The sequence below is a fragment of the Gobio gobio genome (assembly GCF_949357685.1).
Source record: "Gobio gobio genome assembly, chromosome: 23".
Taxonomy (NCBI): Eukaryota; Metazoa; Chordata; class Actinopteri; order Cypriniformes; family Gobionidae; genus Gobio; species Gobio gobio.
In genome coordinates this window covers 30,132,167-30,151,370 of record NC_137119.1, presented here as the reverse complement: position 1 = coordinate 30,151,370, position 19,204 = coordinate 30,132,167, and the positions used below count along the sequence as shown (strand labels likewise).

Here is a 19,204-nt window from a genome sequence, read left to right as displayed (position 1 = left end):
CTTAAAATCCTGAATGTGAGTTTACAATTAAAAAGGTATAAGAAATGTCTTTGTTTAGTTGTCTTTGTGGACTGCATGCAAAAACTGATGCAATTCACAATCAACATGACTTATGATCCAGTTCTTTTTAGTGAATCAAAAACCTATCACATTAGTGTAGCCTGATTCACGAAACAAGTGACTCCTTATGATTTGGTTCTTTTTAGTGACTCAAAAGCCTACCACATTAGTGTAGCCTGATTCACGAAGCCAATTACTTTTTTGTGAGTTGTTCTTTTTACTGAAAACATACACCGCTTTAGTGTTGCCCAATTCCTGAGATAAATGACTCGCTGAATTTATTTATTTTAATGAATAGATAGACGAGTTACTGGTTTGAATCTGAAACACTGCCCTGTATAATTTAACGCATTAAAAGAGAGACAATGGGCCTCATTTATCAATCTAATGTAGAAACGAGCGCAGAAATCATCTTATGAAGGGTTCACGTGATTCATGAAACATTTCGTATGCTGCCAATCCATATGAATGAATGAATGAATGAATGAATATTTTTATTTAAGTGTCATGCACTCATGGTGCCCAGCCCACATGGGCTTATATGACACTATCAGTCATTAGGAAAGATGTCCATCCAAATTGTATTATATACTTACAATAAAACAATATAATAAGCCACAACATCCTCACATAATCACAACTACATCACCTCATCTCAGGGTACTAGGGATGAAACGATTACCGGTTTCACGATAAACCACGATAAAATTTAGTGACGGTTAGTAATATCGTATAAAATTTAATTATCATTAAAACCGCGTGTGATTATCACGATTGTGAAAACTCGCGGTAAATCTTGTCCAATCAGCGTCAGTCTGACTGCAGCGCACCGCTGTTTCTGAATGAGAAGAAATGGCAGAAGGCAGTGACAGCGCCGGGAGATTTTTCAGACTTCTAAAAGGACCAAATCTGAGGCGTTGTCATATTTTGGCTTTTACAAAAGTCCTGAGGGAAACTTAATCGAAGATGGTCACCCTGTCTGCAGAACATGCCAGGAGAAAGTCACTGTAATGGGGAAAACACTTCAAAACTACGAACGCAAGGCAAGTGGACTTTGACCTCAATACCAAAACTACGTCTGGGAAATAATAACGTGAAGCGAACAAACAAGTTCGGTAAAGACTAGGGCGACATTAAGGAATAATCAGGGCTTGACATTAACAACCGCCATTTGCGGGTGTAACGTTATTTCGGCTGCACACTAGTCACTCTGACTGTTGAACTTATTATAGTCTTCTCAAAAGCCATCTGTTATAATCGCGTTGCGCATTATAACCATTTACACGTGTTTCTATTGAGTTTATGAAAGCGACGTCGTCTCATAATCTGAGGCGTTCAGATTAGCCAGAGTTATAACATATATGTTCAGACTCTTCAGACTATATACTTCAGCACTCGCTGAAATCTCTCAAAGCAGAGATAAACGTGCGATGTATGCAGGAGATTCACTCATCATACAGTGGTCGACTGTTTTTGTTCTATTTCAGCAGCGAAAATGGTTTCAAACAAACACAGTAGAACCACAGCGCATCTGATATGACTGGCATAACGCAGGTGAATTTAGGGACCGTCTCTAAAGTTACATACAACATTGGTAACGTTATACGCGTTTCAAACTTCAATAGCATTTGAAGGGAATGACAGTCATAAAACTGACTGTAAAGTGTTCATCTAGGTGTCAGGTATGATACACACCTTTTGAAATTTAATAAAATAAACTGTCAAATCATATGGAAATATGGATATGCATTATTTCACTAGGATACTGTTTGGGCTCTTACACAAAAATAGGCTATATTAAAATGCATCATTGCTGAACACTGATGCGAATATTGCTTGAATATATTTACAGAGATAATATTAGAGATTATATTTACGACAAATTATTATTATTTATGCGTTATGTGTTGCTATTGACGACGGCCATTATAAGGAAGGAAATCTCACAGATTAGAATCTATCTTAAAAAAGTGCATAGAGCTGCTTGATTTATTTGTTGTTTGTTGATATCAAATCTAAAACTTGTTTAAATGTTTTAAGTGTGTGCATCTGTTCTTTTTGAACACTTTCATCTCGTTTGAACAAAACCGTGATAATATTGATAACCGTGATAATTTGGGTCACTATAATCGTGCTGTTAAATTTTCATACCGTTTCATCCCTACAGGGTACAAAGTCTTTTGTCTTAATGTCCATGCCTTCTCAACAAAGGTTGCCATACAAAAAAAATAATTTTCAAATAACCAAAACATAATTTCACCTTCAGGCAGCCAAAACAGATCCGGGTTTTTCTGTTGCATCATATTATACAAACAATAAATGTTGTGGCTGAAAACAATCGTCAGTTTAAATTTCACGCCCATAAAAATTCACGGTTTAAATACCTCGCCCCTAGAGTTTACGACATGAGAAATGTAACCTGGCCAAGACTGAGTAATCTCATGAAAGAGACTTGGTCTTACTCCAAAAACACCTGATAACCTCATAATTGCAAACACTTACATTAATTTATCTGTATATTAAACCGGTAAATAAAACAAACATTAAATACTATAGCGCTATTTAATTTCCCCTCACTCCGCAACAAATCCTTTAAATTTTGTTCCTTTAAAAAAGTTTTCAGAACAGTACATGAATTAAAAATAATAAGCTATAACAATATATGTTCAAATAAAAAATTAAATACAAATTAGATAAGTTAGTCATAGTGGCATTCATTTTAAACAACACATCAAGCCAAAATTTATTTATTTCAAGCGAAAATTAAACCGTATTGGGCTCATCTCTCACATTTGGCAAGAATCCAAATAGGCTTCCATATTTGCCATGAACCTTAAGGTTGCTAAACTATTATTCAATATGTAAAGGCTACTTGTGTTTCAATAACCATGGAAATCCATGGAGATCCTTCACATGTGCAGAAAATGTGTTTGTTTGGTTGGGTGCTGGGCACGTAGATTTTTACAGATTTTTGAGCAGTGTAACTTATGTTTGGTTGACTGCATATTAGTTTGATAATGAATAGCTGAAATGTCAAGTTAACAACGCTAGAACTGACAAGTTGTGTGTGAGGCGCCCGCATGCACGATCAGTTAGATTTAATAAAATAAAGATATAAAGAAAACAAATACAATGTGTTAGTGTTACAAAAACCAGCAGTTTTTTTTCTTTTGTTTGTTATTTCAGTGAAATATATTTCGTGTTGTTCTATTTATTTTTTTGCTTTATATAGTTAATTTTATTCTGTTTTTTATGTGTGAATCCTCATGTTCTGTTGTTTATGCTGCTATTTGCGCATGTAAAGCTAATTTAATTTGACATTCTAATATTAACGGTTAATGCACAACTAATGAGCTTTGGTTGTTAGTCAGGAAAATAATCTAAATTATCAAAATGCTCTCATTTCAATTTTCCGCCAGATTTGCCATGCTGCACGCAAGTTCACGCTAACTCAAAAACTTGCGTACACGAGCTGAGACCTGACGTGAGATTTGATAGTAGCCACGTCCATATTGATAAATGCCACGTTTTGCGTGGAAACAGCTGTACTCACAGTTTTCTGAGGCCCATTGTCTTTTATATGAAAGCAAAATGAACTTTATAACTGAAATATATGCAAATTAATCTGAATCTAATACAATTTAGCACTGAATCATGAGCTTATGAATCCGAAACAAACTGACTCGGGAATATGTATCTATACCCAGCCCTTGTGCAATTCATCAAGATTCTACAGCCATTGACTGTAGACATTATTAGACATTATATGTAATTTGTTCTTAATTCTTGCTTCCTGTGAATAACTTTTCCATTGGTTTCAGAATCCACTGGGTGCTTTTTGGTTATCGTGCTCTGAAGCGGCCCTCCTTGCATCCTCAGTTTTGTAGGTCATAATCTGAACGGTTTTATTGTGCTTATCTGAACACAGGTGATGGAGAGAGCTCAGAGTAACTCCCCTCGAATCCCTCCCAAGAAGCACCATTCGTTTAACAGTCCTGGAGAAAAACGTGTCGGCCACCTCCTCCCTTCTGACCAGAACCCCTCTAATCAGCCCATGAGGCCCCCCTCATACCCGGCAGCCTCCCACTCGAGAGAGATGGGGCTGGTCGAGCCTCAGATCAGGATAGTCAGTGGGCCGAACGTTCCTAGAATCCGTGTGTCTTGTGAGCCAGATCCATCCCAGCTGCTCAAGATGGTCCAGCAGCAGCATGAGCAAGAGTCCCGGGGCCCCAGTCCCGGTCGCTCCAGCAAAGGGGATGATATTGAGAAAGACTTGTACTCAAAGGTCTCAAAGGTCTGCCTCCGCTAGCATGACTCCTTTTTTTCATCATGGCCTAGACGCTTACCGATCTGGTCATGGTGTATTATCAAAGAATTAATGCGGGGAAAAATATATTTTTCTCGAATTTCTATCGGGCATTTGGATGATCACTTTTGGAATGCCTTGTCTCTGTTTTCCTCTTGTTCTCCGGGTGATCGTGTTCCCGTCTCTCAGTTAGTTTGGTGGATTTTCTTCAGACGGCTTCTGCTCTCGCTGTCGTCTTGTTCTAATTTTCCATAATCTTCAGTAATCTTCTTTGATCTCACCTATCGCTCCTTTTCTTCTTACAGAAAGCTGATTACAGAGGAGCAGGGGTTTGTGGGACAAAGATGAGAGAGGTTTGGATGTGTTGGGCAACAAGAGTAGCTTTAGACCAGTGGTTCTCAACCTATTTGTCTCTAAAGACTTCCATTATTAAAGATAGAAAAGATAATTCAGATCATTCTGCCATAATGGCAAATCTGCTCATTTTCAAACTTTATCAATATAATTAAATAATAAAATAAAATAATTATAAATCATTTAAATTCCTTAACTTTTACACAAACATCAGTTACTATGTGTATATATGTATTATTTTATATTTCATGATGACCCTCCTTTTTTTTTTAATGATGGTAGTTGGGTGAACAAATTGAAATAGGAAGTATGTTTTCTGCTTCAATCTTGATTTTTAGCTAATTTTGCTAATTGTAAACCTTATGTCTTATCTTTTAATATGTTTAACTCATTTATTTCCCCTCTTGGAAGTATGATGAGACCCCCTAGAGAGTCCTGGCCCCCCTGGTTGAGAACCTGTGTTTTAGGCATTGTTACAATTACAAAGGATTGTTGATAAGGGGTTGTGTGTTACTTGCAGACACAGATTGTGCTCTGAGGACTGTCATTGCAGATCCAAACCTCCCTCCATTCTCAGAGAAGAAATGAACATGGTTTTCTCACTAACATGGCTTTTTCTGTCTCAGTGGACACTTGACTTCTAGTTTGGCCATAGGCGATTCTTTTCCTGTCTTTAAATGCCTGTGAATGGTGCATGAGAGTTTTGAGGCTTGATGTTTGAATTTGAGACAGCTGTTCAGAAACAGCTACTCTTCAGCATCTCCTTTAATATACTGGACATAATGGACTAAACGTTTCCTTTCTGTCTTTAACTTGATGATGTTTGTTTTTATGTCATTTGGTTGTATGTTTCGTCTTTGCTTATGGAGTCATTTCGATTGGGCTTGCGGAAGTGAACAAAAGATTATCTTCAGTCAAGCTCAGGGAACAGGTCTAAAAATATCTAAAATGTGTTGTAATGAGGCCGTCTCTTGAATTTAGGGCAGGCGGATTTTGACAAAGATTGAAAAACAATCTTGGGTGATTATTTGAATCCTAAAGAGGTATAAGATTGGCAGAGAGAAGTCTTTGTACAACCTTCTTAAAGTGCTACAGGTCTCATCGCCATGTTATTAGCTGTTCTTATTAAAGGTAGACTAATTTGTGTTGATTTTAAATGTAAAAATTTGTAATTTCTGCAAACACACTGAATTGAGAGCGTGTGGCGGCGCTTTAAATAGCTGCGGCTCGGAGGCTTGCTCCAAACTCATTTCGTTGCATTGTACTTGTACATGTGAAATGACAATAAACTTGAATCTGAATCTAATCTAAATTGGCATCTTGAGCAACAAAAATTGGTTCATAATAAAAGCCAGGGTTTATTTGTGGTTTATAACTAGATTAAATAATAATTCGGTGTCACAAATCTAATAATTATTGAGAAAATATATATTTTTTAAATTGCCATTAATGGATTCAGTTCTTTTTGTACTGTTCAATAGTTCAGGAATTTTTTTAAAGAAATGAATACTTTTATTCAACAATGCATTAAATTGATCAAAAGAAATACAGGATTTTTGAATGATTTCTGAAAGATCATGTGACACTGAAGACTGGAGTAATGATGCAGAAAATTCAGCTTTGCCATCACAACAATAAATTACATTTTAAAATATTTTGAAAAGTTAATTGAAATAATATTAATAATATAGCCGTTAAAATTATAACAGTTTTTACTGTATTTTTGACCAAATAAATGTAGCCTAGTATTGATCTCAGTGTGTCTTTTATTAGCCTCTGTACTTTGTAGTTTCGCAGTCCATTTTGACTCCCAAGCAAAGCGGAAACAGATTGGTTGTGAAGAGTCGCATGGACATTAACATCCTCTCTGTCTGTCAGGTTGAGGAACGTTCCAAGCTGAATCGCCAGAGCTCTCCAGCTCTCCAGCACAAAGTGGCCAACCGTATTTCTGATCCCTCCCTGCCTCCCCGCTCAGAGTCCTTCAGCAGTGGAGGCATACAGCAGGCCCGGACGCCTCCCATGCATCGCCCGGTAGAGCCTCAGGTACTTTTTGACCTCCTGATCTGTCTTAACAGAGTTCAGATGTGCAGTGAACAAACACTGACCCCAAAGTTCTTCATTCAGATGGCGCACCTAGTTTCGGTGAAGTCCCATGGCTCCTCTATGACAGGATCCCAATCTCTCCATGATCAGTCCTCTCAGGGCGTCTCAGCCTTCCAAGAGGGTCTGTCGCCTCACCGACCCCCGATGCCTCGCCAGAACTCTGACCCCACGTCAGAAACCCCGGCCCCACCACCTCGCATCACCAGCCGAGATGACAAGTTTGACCGCAGCTCTTGGCTGAGACAGGAAGATGATGTCCCTCCAAAGGTGATAATCTGGGATGAAATGTTGTTCCTTGTAATCCAATGAAATGAATGGTAATAGTCAGGTCTTGACAATAACACCTGCCAACCCACCAAATGCGGGTGGATTTCAGCAGTGGCGTGTAATGCAGTCACTCTACTTTGGCGGGTTGAATTTATATAGGAATATAATATATACATTTTTCAATTGCAGTCTTTTAAAAGGCATCTGAAATAAATTAAGGGCAATGTGTTGTCAAAAATAGTTTTTTTCCCCCCGATATATATCAATAGTGAAATATCTGAAACTCTTCCATAAACAGATACACAATAGAATTACACAATAGATAGACAGCGAGTCTCTCCGACAGCAAGTTGACACAAGCCCGCCTCCCCTCACTCACTTGTTTCATTTACACCGGATGAATATTGTTGGTGTTACAGGGCTACAGGAATCAGGAACGTAGTGTTACAGTGAATGTAAACAGTTGAGAAAGAAATGCATTTGTAACAGTATAATGGAGTTATTATGAGATATTAAAAATATCTATATGGCCGTTTTAACTTATGGTATTGATGTCAAAATTGTGTCTAGCCCTGGTAATACTCATTTTTTCCAATCTGAAACAGTGGATCTCAGGTCTTTTCTGATTTGTTCTCAGAAAGCGTAAAACCTTGCTGAATATGAATAATAATAAAATGTATCTGACCATATAATATAGATCATAGTTAGGACTATGCAAATCAATCAGGCTTGTCAACATTAAGGGAAGAGAAACACCTTTTATATATTTTGTAAAAGGCTGTGTATCCGAACAAACTATAATATTTTGGCACAAATATTGTAAATATATAAGAAAATATTAAACTACATTTGAATATGGGTTAACTTGAAACAAAAGTAAACAACATGGTTTGAGCCGTTTGTATTATTTTGTGCCATATTTTATTTGTATTCATTTATTTTTTGTCATATTCATCCCTTCTTATTTAAGTAATAATTAGCACTTGTGCAGTTTGTGGCAACAGTAATTTCAGTTATAACCTAAATAACCTACGAATAACCTGATCTGTTTCGCACTCTGTTGGATCGTCATTGATGCCCCAATCTGAAATCTGGTTCCTAGACCAATAGCAGTTGAGATCCACTGCTATACTGTGCATTTTTTTTAACTAAATGTGACATAGGAGAAAAAAAACTAAGCCTATTTTTTTAGAAAGCTGTTTTTCAGAAGTGCGTCTTTGTAAAGTAACATCTGTTAACATGCTTCAGGTGCCCCAAAGGACCACTTCCATATCCCCTGCGCTGGTGAGGAAAAATTCTCCAGGGAACGGACCAGGTGGACTGGGTCCAAGAACCGGAGCACATCTGATCCGAGCCAGGTATATACATCCCACACACTTTTCACTAACTTGGTCAAATCAAAATGTATTCAGACACCCTTCAACATTTTCTCACATTATCACAGTTTATTCACTATAGTTTAGAAAATGGTAATAAAATATGACAAGAACTCAGAGTTAAACTGTGTCAGAACAAATTCATCTTAATAATGTCAGATAACTTTGATAGAAAGGTATATAATGGATTACAATCAACCAATCTGCTGTTAAATTTAAGTACACAATTAGATAATACCAATTTAGGGCAACCAATTACCAAGCAATGCTTAATTTGGTTCAGTCTGTGGTGTAAAAGTTCGCATTAGCAATTATAGAAAAAACAATTAAGCAAAACATGGTCAGGTCAAAGTGTCTGAATACTTTTGGTCCCAAATTTTTATCAATTTCACTGGTAGTCCACTGTATGAAGAACTTTTGGGTATATATCACCGTTTACTTTTATTTTGCTATCCTCACTTACATAAATGAACTATAGTGTCCTGCACCCACTAGTAAAAAATATATATCTGGTGTCTGAATCATTTTTGGTTTGACTGTATATACGGTACATATACAAGTATATTATATTTGTATTTATTTATTTATTTATCTTAACCCCTTTAACTCTCACTGCTAGTAGTAAGTTCATCAGTCTTCTACGATCAAAATGACAAACTTCACATCTTCCTTGTGTCCTACTGTTGCCACAGTAACCCAGACCTGCGGATTCCCATGGAGGCGGCTCTCCAGAGAACCAGCAGTGGGAGTTCTTCCAGCTCTAGCACGCCCAGCTCTCAAGGCGGCTCCAGTGAGAGGAACCGGGTGGGAGGTGAGAGACCCTCTGGAATATTCTCTCAGCCTGAGCACATACACTAGGCCTCTGCACACCAAGTCTTGACATACGATTGGCTCCACAGGCTCCACTAAACCTGAGGGATCCCCAGCATTGTCCCAAGAATCCAAACCCAAAAACCAGGAGGAGAACAGGGAGGTGACCAGACCCAGCCGACCAGCGGTGAGAAACACATTTCCCAAAATGTATCAAAGTGTAACTCTGCTTCAAATGTTTCTGCTCTGACAGGGCTGGTTTCCGAGGCCAGGATAAGCCAAAAATGAAAATATCTAACCCTAAACTAACTTTCTTTTTAAGACTTCTTAAACTAACTGTCTTATTAAGATCTGCACTGTTTTCACAATTACTCAGAGTTGTTGATGTTCTTTCCAAATATGTTTTTACCGTCAATTAAAGACTCCATTAAATCAAAATGAGGGTGTTGTGGCTGTTAGTCCATATCTCTATTCTAGATGTAAGCCCTTCGATTTGCTCCGCCCAAACTTCCTGTTTCAACAGAAAGTACGTCAACACCTTTTCAAGCTATTTTATGGGGTCTTTAATATATCTCCAGTAAATCAAATCTCATTTGAGCTGGCCTACTCATAACCTTTCGATAACCTTTAGCTAGCTTAGCTATGTAGATGTTCACATTTGGCTCAGAGTTAAAAAAAGCTTTGTGTTATTAACCATTTTCTCATTTAACATTTTGTCTAATCCGCTCAATTGTTCCTCCACCCGTGGTTCTCTATTGTCAATTCTTTTTCTCCAGAGTTATAAGAAAGCCGTAGATGAGGTTAGTGACATCCTCTCACTTCGTCTCTACTCCTTACATTCAAGCACTCATTCGCTGCCTGTCCTCATCTATTTCTGTCACTCGCCCTCTCATGTCCTCAATCGTTCTCTCATCAATATTTCACGCCATCTCTCATTCCTTAACTCCCCTCCAATCTTTCTGTCTGTCGGTCTCCTTCACAGCTTCAGACGCCGTGTCAGTCACCATCATTAGCTGAACATTTCTCCATCGCACCAATTTGTCACAGTCGTTCACAGTGTCCGTAATCCTTGACACCATCTCAGAGTTTTCACTGTTACCTAGGCAACAGCTGTCTTAGGCCAAGGAAATTTTTTTTTTTTTTTTTAGATGTTATGTTGTTTTTCTAGTTAGAAAAAGGACCCTGCAGTTATGCATCTTATTGAAGTGATTTAATTGTGTAGCTATTTAAGAATATTAACTTTAATTGACCTTAATCAGTAGACCTTTCATTTAATTTGACATTAAACAAAAACTAGATAGAAGTACAGAGCATTCAATGGTTTCTCAAGCAAACTGTTTTTCGTTTGTATTATCGTTCATACATAAGTGTCGTATTCAATGCAAACAGACGAGCAACACAAATTTATGTAAATTACTTGTATATCCATTCTTGCCAAAATTGTCACATTCAAGTGGTAAATAGTTTTTTTGCACAAAGAACTCGTCGCTTTATAAAATTGAGGTTAAACCACTTGGGTCACATGGATTACTTTAATGATGTCTTTACTACCTTTCTGGGGCTTAACTCTTTCCCCGCCATTGATTACATTTTCCATCATTTATGAGCGCTTTCCGCCATTGACAGAATTTTCCAGCATTTATGAGACAACTCTTCCCTGCCATTGACACAATTCACCCTTCGCCGCAAGTTTGATTGACAGGCGATCTGACCAGATAATCGGTTCAGAGCAGCTTTAACTGAGGCGCTACAGCTATCACGACACATTAAAGAGTCACAAAACGCTATTAATTGTTTAAAAAAAAATGTTCAATGACAATTTCAAAGGTGAGACTTTGTTTCATATCAAAAGTAACTTGCTCTGTCCTGTCTGTCGGCGTGTTGTCAGTGTCCTCTTTGCTCCGCGATGTATTTTCTCTACGTGAGAACGTGTGTGTGTGGTGTAAGAGCGCCATGGCTTGTCGGACATAGCAACAGTAACTAAAGGGATCGGGTCTTTGCGAACGGTCAATTGTCCATCAGTTATGAGACAATGCTTCCCGCCATTGACAGAACTTTCTGTCATTTGAGACAGCGCTTCCCCGCCATGGACACAATTTTCCATAATTTGAGACAACGATTTCCACCATTGATGGAATTTTCCATAACCTGAGGCAACGCTTTCTGCCATTGACACAATTTTCTGTCATTTTATGATACAACTCTTCCCCGCCATTGACACAATTTTCCATAATTTATGAGACAACACTTTCCGTCATTTATGAGACAACACTTCCCTCCCATTGATGGAATTTTCTGTAATTTATGAGACTACGCTTCCCCCACAATTGACACAATTTTCCTTCATTTATGAGACCACGCTTCCACGCCATTGACAATTTTCTACCATTGACGGAATTTTTCGTCATTTTATGAGACAGGCGAAGAAAAAGCAGAAACAAGCGATAGCATATGTAAGCAGATGCATTTGTAAAATAATGCGATCATCAACATTTAAAAATCAAAACTGCCTAACATTACCGAATGAATTGTCGACCCAGGATGAGCTATAGGACTGTGAAGCTTTGGGGGTTGTTTATAGACTCTATCCATCTGTGTTTTGATCATCGTTATTAAATCTGATCCGGACGTAATCTTTGACAAAAATCTTTGCTCAAAATATAGCTTTTTTTATGAAACTTGCCCACATTTAAATGTAGATTAAAAAGAATGCATGAAGCTAGAATAAAACAGTTTGTTTTAAAAATAATAATAAAGCAGAGGGTCTGTTCTTTCTTTTGATATATTGCATGTTCAGATATTCATACAACAAAATATTATGGAGGCCATGAAACTTTTGTGATGCTGGCACTGGCTGGCCACCTTTTTCAAAAATGCTGGTTCGGAAAGAGTTAAAAGTGGTAGTTGTCTAGGCTGTCAATGGAGGACAGAAAGCTCTCTGATTTCATTAAAAAAGATCTTAATTTGTGTTCCGAAGATGAACAAAAGTCTTACATGAAATTCAGTGGGAGGACATGAGGAGAATTAAACTTCTTTAACATTTTGTCAAACTATTCTTGCATAAATTGTTGCGTTCAGATCTTTGCGAGCAGATGATTAGAACAAATTTCTGTGTAATTTGTTCATAAACCCATTTTTATTTTTATTTTTGTCACATTCCGTTCAGTGCATCAGCTTACATAAGAATGGTTAAGCGAACAGTTTGCACAGAAACAGCTCAGCTCATGTTTCATGAATCACATGCAGTATAATTTTGGTCCTATAAAAATAAATTTTATTTTCATAATCAGCTGCTCAGGTAATTAACTGTACGACATATTGAATGTACTGCACTTCTATTCCTTAACCTTGATTTAATTTGTGTCTAATTAAACATGACATATTTAAACGTAATCTTGCATTTTGCTCTAGATTGTTTACAGCATCACACTCCAGGTGTTAGGTTGTACATTCAGTCAAAAACGGAAATTAGCATCTCTTTCAAGCATCATTGTTTAAACAGCACAAAATTTGACTTCTGGTTTCTCAATGACATTTTCTCTCTATCTGGCTGCCTGGTGGCCTGTCAACAGGAGGAGCTGGTAAGACGGGCACAGAGCTGGAGCTGCTGATTCCTACTAACCTTCTGCATGCAGGGCACAGGCCTCAGGAACAACCCCTAGTTCTGCTTCAGTTCTTCAATCTTCTGGTCTATTATTTCTCTGACTTGTGCACGTGATGGTTTATACAGTTGTGCATCATTCTCCGAAATGATGGCGGATGTTTTTATCCCACCTTCAGAGTTGATTTGTAAAGCTTTATAAAATGTTTTACTTGATTTGCTTATCTGTAATGTTTTGCTTATTTATTTGTTTCTGGTAATCTCTTTGTGTGCCATTTACATGACCTAAATGTGCAAAACGAAGTTTATCGTCATGACTCCTACTAATGGTTAAATTATTGTAGCATATGCTTTTCACAGGCTTAAAACATGAAATGCTGTTTATATTTTGGTGGATTCATTGTTCGCTGGAAATCAAATCAAGCAGATCAAGGCATGAATGATACCTTATGCATCTTCTCTTTGTCTTTCTCTCCCTTCTCCGACCTGACCTGTCAATCCCTGCCCTAAAGGACCTCACTGCTCTGGCCAAAGAACTCCGCGAGCTGCGAACCAATGAGGACACCAACCGCCCACCCAGGAAAGTGACGGATTATTCCTCATCCAGTGACGAATCAGAAAGCAGTGAGGAGGAGGATGGAGAAGGCGGGGCTCATGATGGAACGGTGCCTGTTAGTGATATTCCACGCATTATGTGAGTGTTTTCACACCTCAAAACGGCTGATTTTTTGTTGTTGTTACTTTTAGTCTGTCAGATAGTGTTATTTTTGTATACTATTATTGTATTTATTAACATTTTTTAGTCATTTTATTTGCTTTGTTTTTTTAATCCCTTAAAGGTATAGTTCACCCAAAAATGAAAATTATCCCATCATTTACTCAAGCCATGCTAGGTGTATATGACTTTCTTCTTTCAGGTGAATACAATCGGAGTTATATAAAAAAAATGTCCTGGCTCTTCCAAGTATTATAATATATTGTGTATATTAGATTTAAACATCAATATGAAGCAAAATACGTTTGACTGGTACTATATTTATAGCATCTGAGCAGACATTTGCGAATAAAAGCTTTATTGATGTGACACTAGGCTCTTTTACAATAAACATGTTATAATCTGTCCAAAACAAGCCAAATAAATCTTGTCTAAACAGTCTTGCGTGTATGACATGTAATGTTGCAACAGGATTCATATTTAAATGGTCTTTTTGCATTTAATATTCATAGATGCTAACAGAATAAACTGACCTTACAATCAGCGGCGGAATCCTTTGCTCTTAGAAATGAACAGCTTTTCATGAGCAGAAAAAGTCCAGGATTATTACTCAACGTCTCAAAACGATGTAGCTGAAGTAACGTTGCAGCGCTTAACTAGATGTGTTTGTATGAGTTAATGTGTGGGCGTCGACTCTGGATCGTCAGTATTTAAATCTCAATCGAATGCGCGATCCGTGGGCGTGGGCGCATTAGCGGATAAGGAAGTGGTTCGCGGGTGACTGACATCTATCGCTTTTCAAAGGGATTACATAAACACAGAATATTTGTTTTTTGGTGATTTGGTTTACGTTGTTTAAAACCTGACATTGACATATGTCTCATGTTTGTGAGACAAGTATTCACTAAGCTAGAGTTCCTTTTCTGAAGACTATCTGAATGAACGTCTTTGACAGAGAGCATCATGTTTGTTTTCTTTATTTTGCAAAAAGCAAAACGTTTAGTTTTTATTGTGACTGTACACACACAAAAAAAGAAACTTAACAGATTATAATGATGTATTTAACACCGCCGACTCGAGCGGGTTACGACTCGTTTAAGACTCTTTGATCACTAAAATGACATTTTAATGTTTTTTTCCTCCTGTGGATTTTTTTTTTTCATGCCTTAAAATAGTTTGAATATAACTCTACACCGTTGCTTCATTTAGAATATGCAGATCTATGAGAATGCAAATTAGCCCCACCTCCACTCACTCACACAAGCTCAGAGATCCTTAGAAACAAGCTTAGAAACGCTTTGAAGAACTTGTTCTCCACATCAGTGGAGAAAGGCATATAGTTCCTCATAACATATAACATAATATACATCATAAACATACTGTAATTCACCCGCTATATTGCTAAATGTAACCGATTTTTCATATCAACACAAAAATATACCAGGATAACCTGGCTTCTCTTGAAACTCCCCTGCTTCACAGCAGAGTAATAATGATATGTGAAAGCCCACCTGCACATTGACGTGATTGGTTAGTTTATGGCGTAAGGAACACTGGCGAATTCAAACCACGTGTTTTTTTGTTTTTTTTTAAAGGAGAAAGTACTCAGCAATGCTGTTTACTTTTGAATTTGCACATGGTTTATTTTGAATCATATTAAATACACCACCTAGACATATAAACAACATTTAAAGACTTGATTTTCACCACAGGCTGTCTTTTAAAGAAAGCTTCATCATTTATAGAAGTCATTTATGTGTATTTTTTGTCCTATTCTCCCAACAGGCCTTCTGCTGGCCAGGGTGGCACTGACTTGCTGGGTAACCAGGAGGATTCTCATGCCAATGATTCATTTGGTAAAAATTCACAAGACAGTACCCTGATGATGCGAGAGGTAGGTGCACCTACCTAGACGGGTTCCTTTCCTGGTTAGCAAAAACACTCATTCCTCTAGTTTCAGTTTTAATTTCTCTTTTAGTTTACCAACTCATGTTTATTTTTGCCTTGGTTACCCCTTATTTTGTTGGGTTATATTTTGTTATTTCTTTCACCTTCTGATTTCTCCAACAAAATCTCTGATCAAGCTTGTCGCACACTTGCTGACAGAGGCACACTTCGTGCATTTCCCAAATATCTCTGCAAGATGGCATAGCCACGCTAGGGGCCTCCAGTAGTGTAGCCCTACTCCTCTCTCTGTTCCTCTCTGCAGACGTTTGGGGAAAGAAAGCTCGGTCATGCCGAGAGCAATGGTTTCCCTGGTAACTTCAATCTGCCCGATCTAGTGCAGGAAAGCCACTCGCCTGGCGAGGGCCCTGGGCGGCATTCTAGCGGGCTGGACCTGGACTCTGTGGCTGAAGTAGGTGACGGACAAGCCTGTTAGAGCCACCCTGCACTCCAACCCTCAAATTTCTAACCCGACACATCTAATCCATTCCCGTTCAATTAAGATGCACATATTTATCTGGTTGTAGATTCACTGAAGCCCAAATCTCATCATAACTCCCATTCTTTTCCTTGGTTTTACTTTTTTTTCTTCTGTTTGTTTCATATTTATTCTCCATATCTATTCATTTCCTATCATTTTAAGCTTCCATTTTTCTAAAACATTTAAACATGTAGGACAGTGGCCTTTCAATAAGATGCTTTCTCCCCTTTAACCCATTTTCCCTTCTCCTAAGTGCCCTGATTTAGTGCTTTTACTGCAAAAAAATATTTTATTAATCAGTATTTTTCTCATTTTTAAGTGATAATATGTAAAGGTTCTTTTAACAAGATTAATTGGAAATATTACATTTGGAAAATTGTGTGTAATATTTGAAATATACAAAAGTTTAAAAGTTTGGGGTTGGAAAGATTTTTAATGATTTTGGAATAAGTCTCTAAATCAGGGGTCTCAAACTCGCAGCCCGCAGGATATTTTGTGGCCCCCTTCTTGACATCAAAGTTTAGTGTTAGTGCGGCCCGCGCGTTGCTCTGAAAAGCACATTTTTGCTGAGTCGTTGCGTGTGCAACGCTTGCTGCCCCCTTTGTGTGTGTGTGTGTGTGTGTGTGTGTGTGTGTGTGTGTGTGTGTGTGTGAGAGGGAGAGAGAGCGTTGGCTCGCCCCTCCCTCGTGCAGTATAATTGGTTGACACCGCTAGATTGACAGGAGCAGACGAACGAAGCTGATCACACAGTTGAAACGAATGTGGTCTAACAGCGCTCGTCAATGTCAAAATGATTGAGATGGCCAATCAAATAAAAGTAGGCGGGGTTAACGTTCTCTTTTGGCCCGTGCACACTGCACAGTCTTCACACACAGACGAGCGCGTCAATCTATCGCTTAATGCCGTTGCTGAGAGAGACTCTATTCTTTCCGGTGAAATCACAAAACAAAATGCAAACGTGTCCATGCCATGGCCTTATTATACAATCATTGGGGAACATTGATTTTAATGAAGAAAAACTATATGAGAGCGGATTAACCCTTTGACACGGTTGACAAAAATTCTTCCACCAGACCACTAGAGAATTCGTCTTTCGCGGATCTATGTATTTATTCACTCACTCATGCGAAGAATATCAGTACTAATAATATATTTGACGCAAATGAATGCCAATATTGTTTACAAATAGTCCCAAAAAGATTATTTCCCAACTAGAATTAGACCTAGAATTTCGCTCACTGTTCTGTTTGACCTGGTTATGGCCTTGCTTTGAATTAGTCTATTATTTAAAATAAAATTAAAATCATTATTTCATATTACATGATTTAATTTCTATAGGCTATATTTAGTTCAAATTCAGAGGAACAGTTCATGTTCAGAAGAAACATTCATGTTGAAGAACTGTTAAGAGTGAAGATTTTTTTTTTTTTAATACTTGAAACACTTTTTATGTTATACTTGATGCGGCCCAGCCTGACCCAGTCTCTACCTCCAGCGGCCCCCATGTAAAATGAGTTTGAGACCCCTGCTCTAAATGCTTACCAATGCTGCATTTATTTGATCATAAATAAAGTAAAAACAGTAATATTGTGACTATTTTTTTTTTTATGTTAATATATTTTTTTATATAATTTATTCCTTTGATCAAAGCTGAAGTTTCAGCATCATTACTCCAGTCTTCAGTGTCACATGATCCTTCAGAAATCATTCTAATATGATCTTTATTATTATCAATATTGGAAACGGTAAACAGTATTAACTTTTATAAACAGTATTGCTTTTTATTCAGGATCTATTCTTTGAATTTTGAGCATGAGCGCGTCACATGATCCTTCAGAAATCATTCTAATATGATTATTTGCTGCTCAAGAAACATTTAGGATTATTATCAATGTTGAAAGCAGTTGTGTAAAAAATAATAATTTTGGATTCTTTGATGACTAGAAAGTTCAAAAGAACAGTATTTATCTGAAATGGAAAGCTTTTGTAACATTATACTACCGTTCAAAAGTTTTGGCTCGGTAAGATTTTTTATTTTTTGGGGGGAAATAACTAAATAAATTAATACTTTTATTCAGCAAGGATGCATTCAATTGATCAAAAGTGACAGTAAAGACATTTATAATGTTACAAAAGCTTTATATTTCAGATAAATGCTGTTCTTTTGAACGTTCTATTCATCAAATAATCCTGAAAAAATGTACACAACTGTTTTCAACATTGATAATAATAATAAATGTTTCTTGAGCAGCAAATCTGCATGTTAGAATGATTTCTGAAGGATCATGTGACTCTTAAGACTGGAGTAATGATGCTGAAAATTCAGCTTTGAATCACAGGAATAAATTGCGTTTTAAAATATATTCAAATATAAAAGTTATTTTAAATATTTCACAATAATTGTTTTCGCTGTATTTTTGATCAAATAAATGCAGCCTTGGTGAGCAGAAGAGACTTCTTTCAAAACCATAAAAAAATCGTAATGATTCCAAACTGTTGACGCACACACAAGACAAAATACTGATTAGGTAAAAAAAAAAAACTTTTGCAGTGCTTGCTTCTCCTGCTAACATTTTACAATGAATGAACCTTCCTAACTGCAACCAGTCATTTGATGAGACGTTTTGTGAATGCTTGTTTCTCACATCCTGATTCTCCATGTTGACAGTTTGGGATGGGGAGTGGATCCAAAGCCTCCTTCACACCTTTTGTGGACCCTCGAGTGTATCAGACTTCCCCCACAGAGGATGATGAGGACAACCCTGCCTCAGGTGACTTATCCATGTCTTATACAGCTTGTTCACTGAAATAGTTAGTGGAAATGCTCAGAATTGGGCACCAGCTCAGAGATTGGCACCTTGTTGATGGAAAAAAGGGGTGCTAATGTTTCACATACTTGACTTATGATGAGCACTCAAGTTCTACTGCAAAGAAAAACAGTCAGTGATTATGATGTTTTTATTTGGCCACACAGCTCATTTTGCAGACGAACTCATGCGGCAGGAGCAGGAACAGGAACAAGCTCGATTGAATGAGGCTCGGAAAATTTCTGTTGTTAATGTCAATCCCACCAATATCCGGCCACACAGCGACACACCGGAGATCCGCAAGTACAAGAAACGCTTCAACTCTGAGATCCTGTGTGCTGCACTATGGGGTGAGTCCAAACTTTTCTGACTTTATACAC

At 37.6% G+C, this 19,204-nt stretch overlaps 1 protein-coding gene across 2 annotated transcripts in view; it reads left to right on the top strand.

Moving 5' to 3' along the window:
- tnikb (TRAF2 and NCK interacting kinase b) overlaps positions 1-19,204 on the top strand; it is an 80,213-nt gene that overhangs the window by 50,584 nt on the left and 10,425 nt on the right. Inside the window, exons 16-26 of one of the 2 annotated variants that reach the window (XM_079806644.1) lie at positions 3,989-4,354; positions 6,599-6,763; positions 6,845-7,090; positions 8,339-8,448; positions 9,159-9,277; positions 9,366-9,463; positions 13,390-13,571; positions 15,378-15,486; positions 15,802-15,948; positions 18,686-18,788; positions 18,992-19,174. In XM_079806644.1, coding sequence (XP_079662770.1) covers positions 3,989-4,354; positions 6,599-6,763; positions 6,845-7,090; positions 8,339-8,448; positions 9,159-9,277; positions 9,366-9,463; positions 13,390-13,571; positions 15,378-15,486; positions 15,802-15,948; positions 18,686-18,788; positions 18,992-19,174 — 1,828 coding nt within the window. The remainder of the gene's footprint in view (positions 1-3,988; positions 4,355-6,598; positions 6,764-6,844; positions 7,091-8,338; positions 8,449-9,158; positions 9,278-9,365; positions 9,464-13,389; positions 13,572-15,377; positions 15,487-15,801; positions 15,949-18,685; positions 18,789-18,991; positions 19,175-19,204) is intronic. The other variant, XM_079806645.1, reaches the window with a different exon arrangement.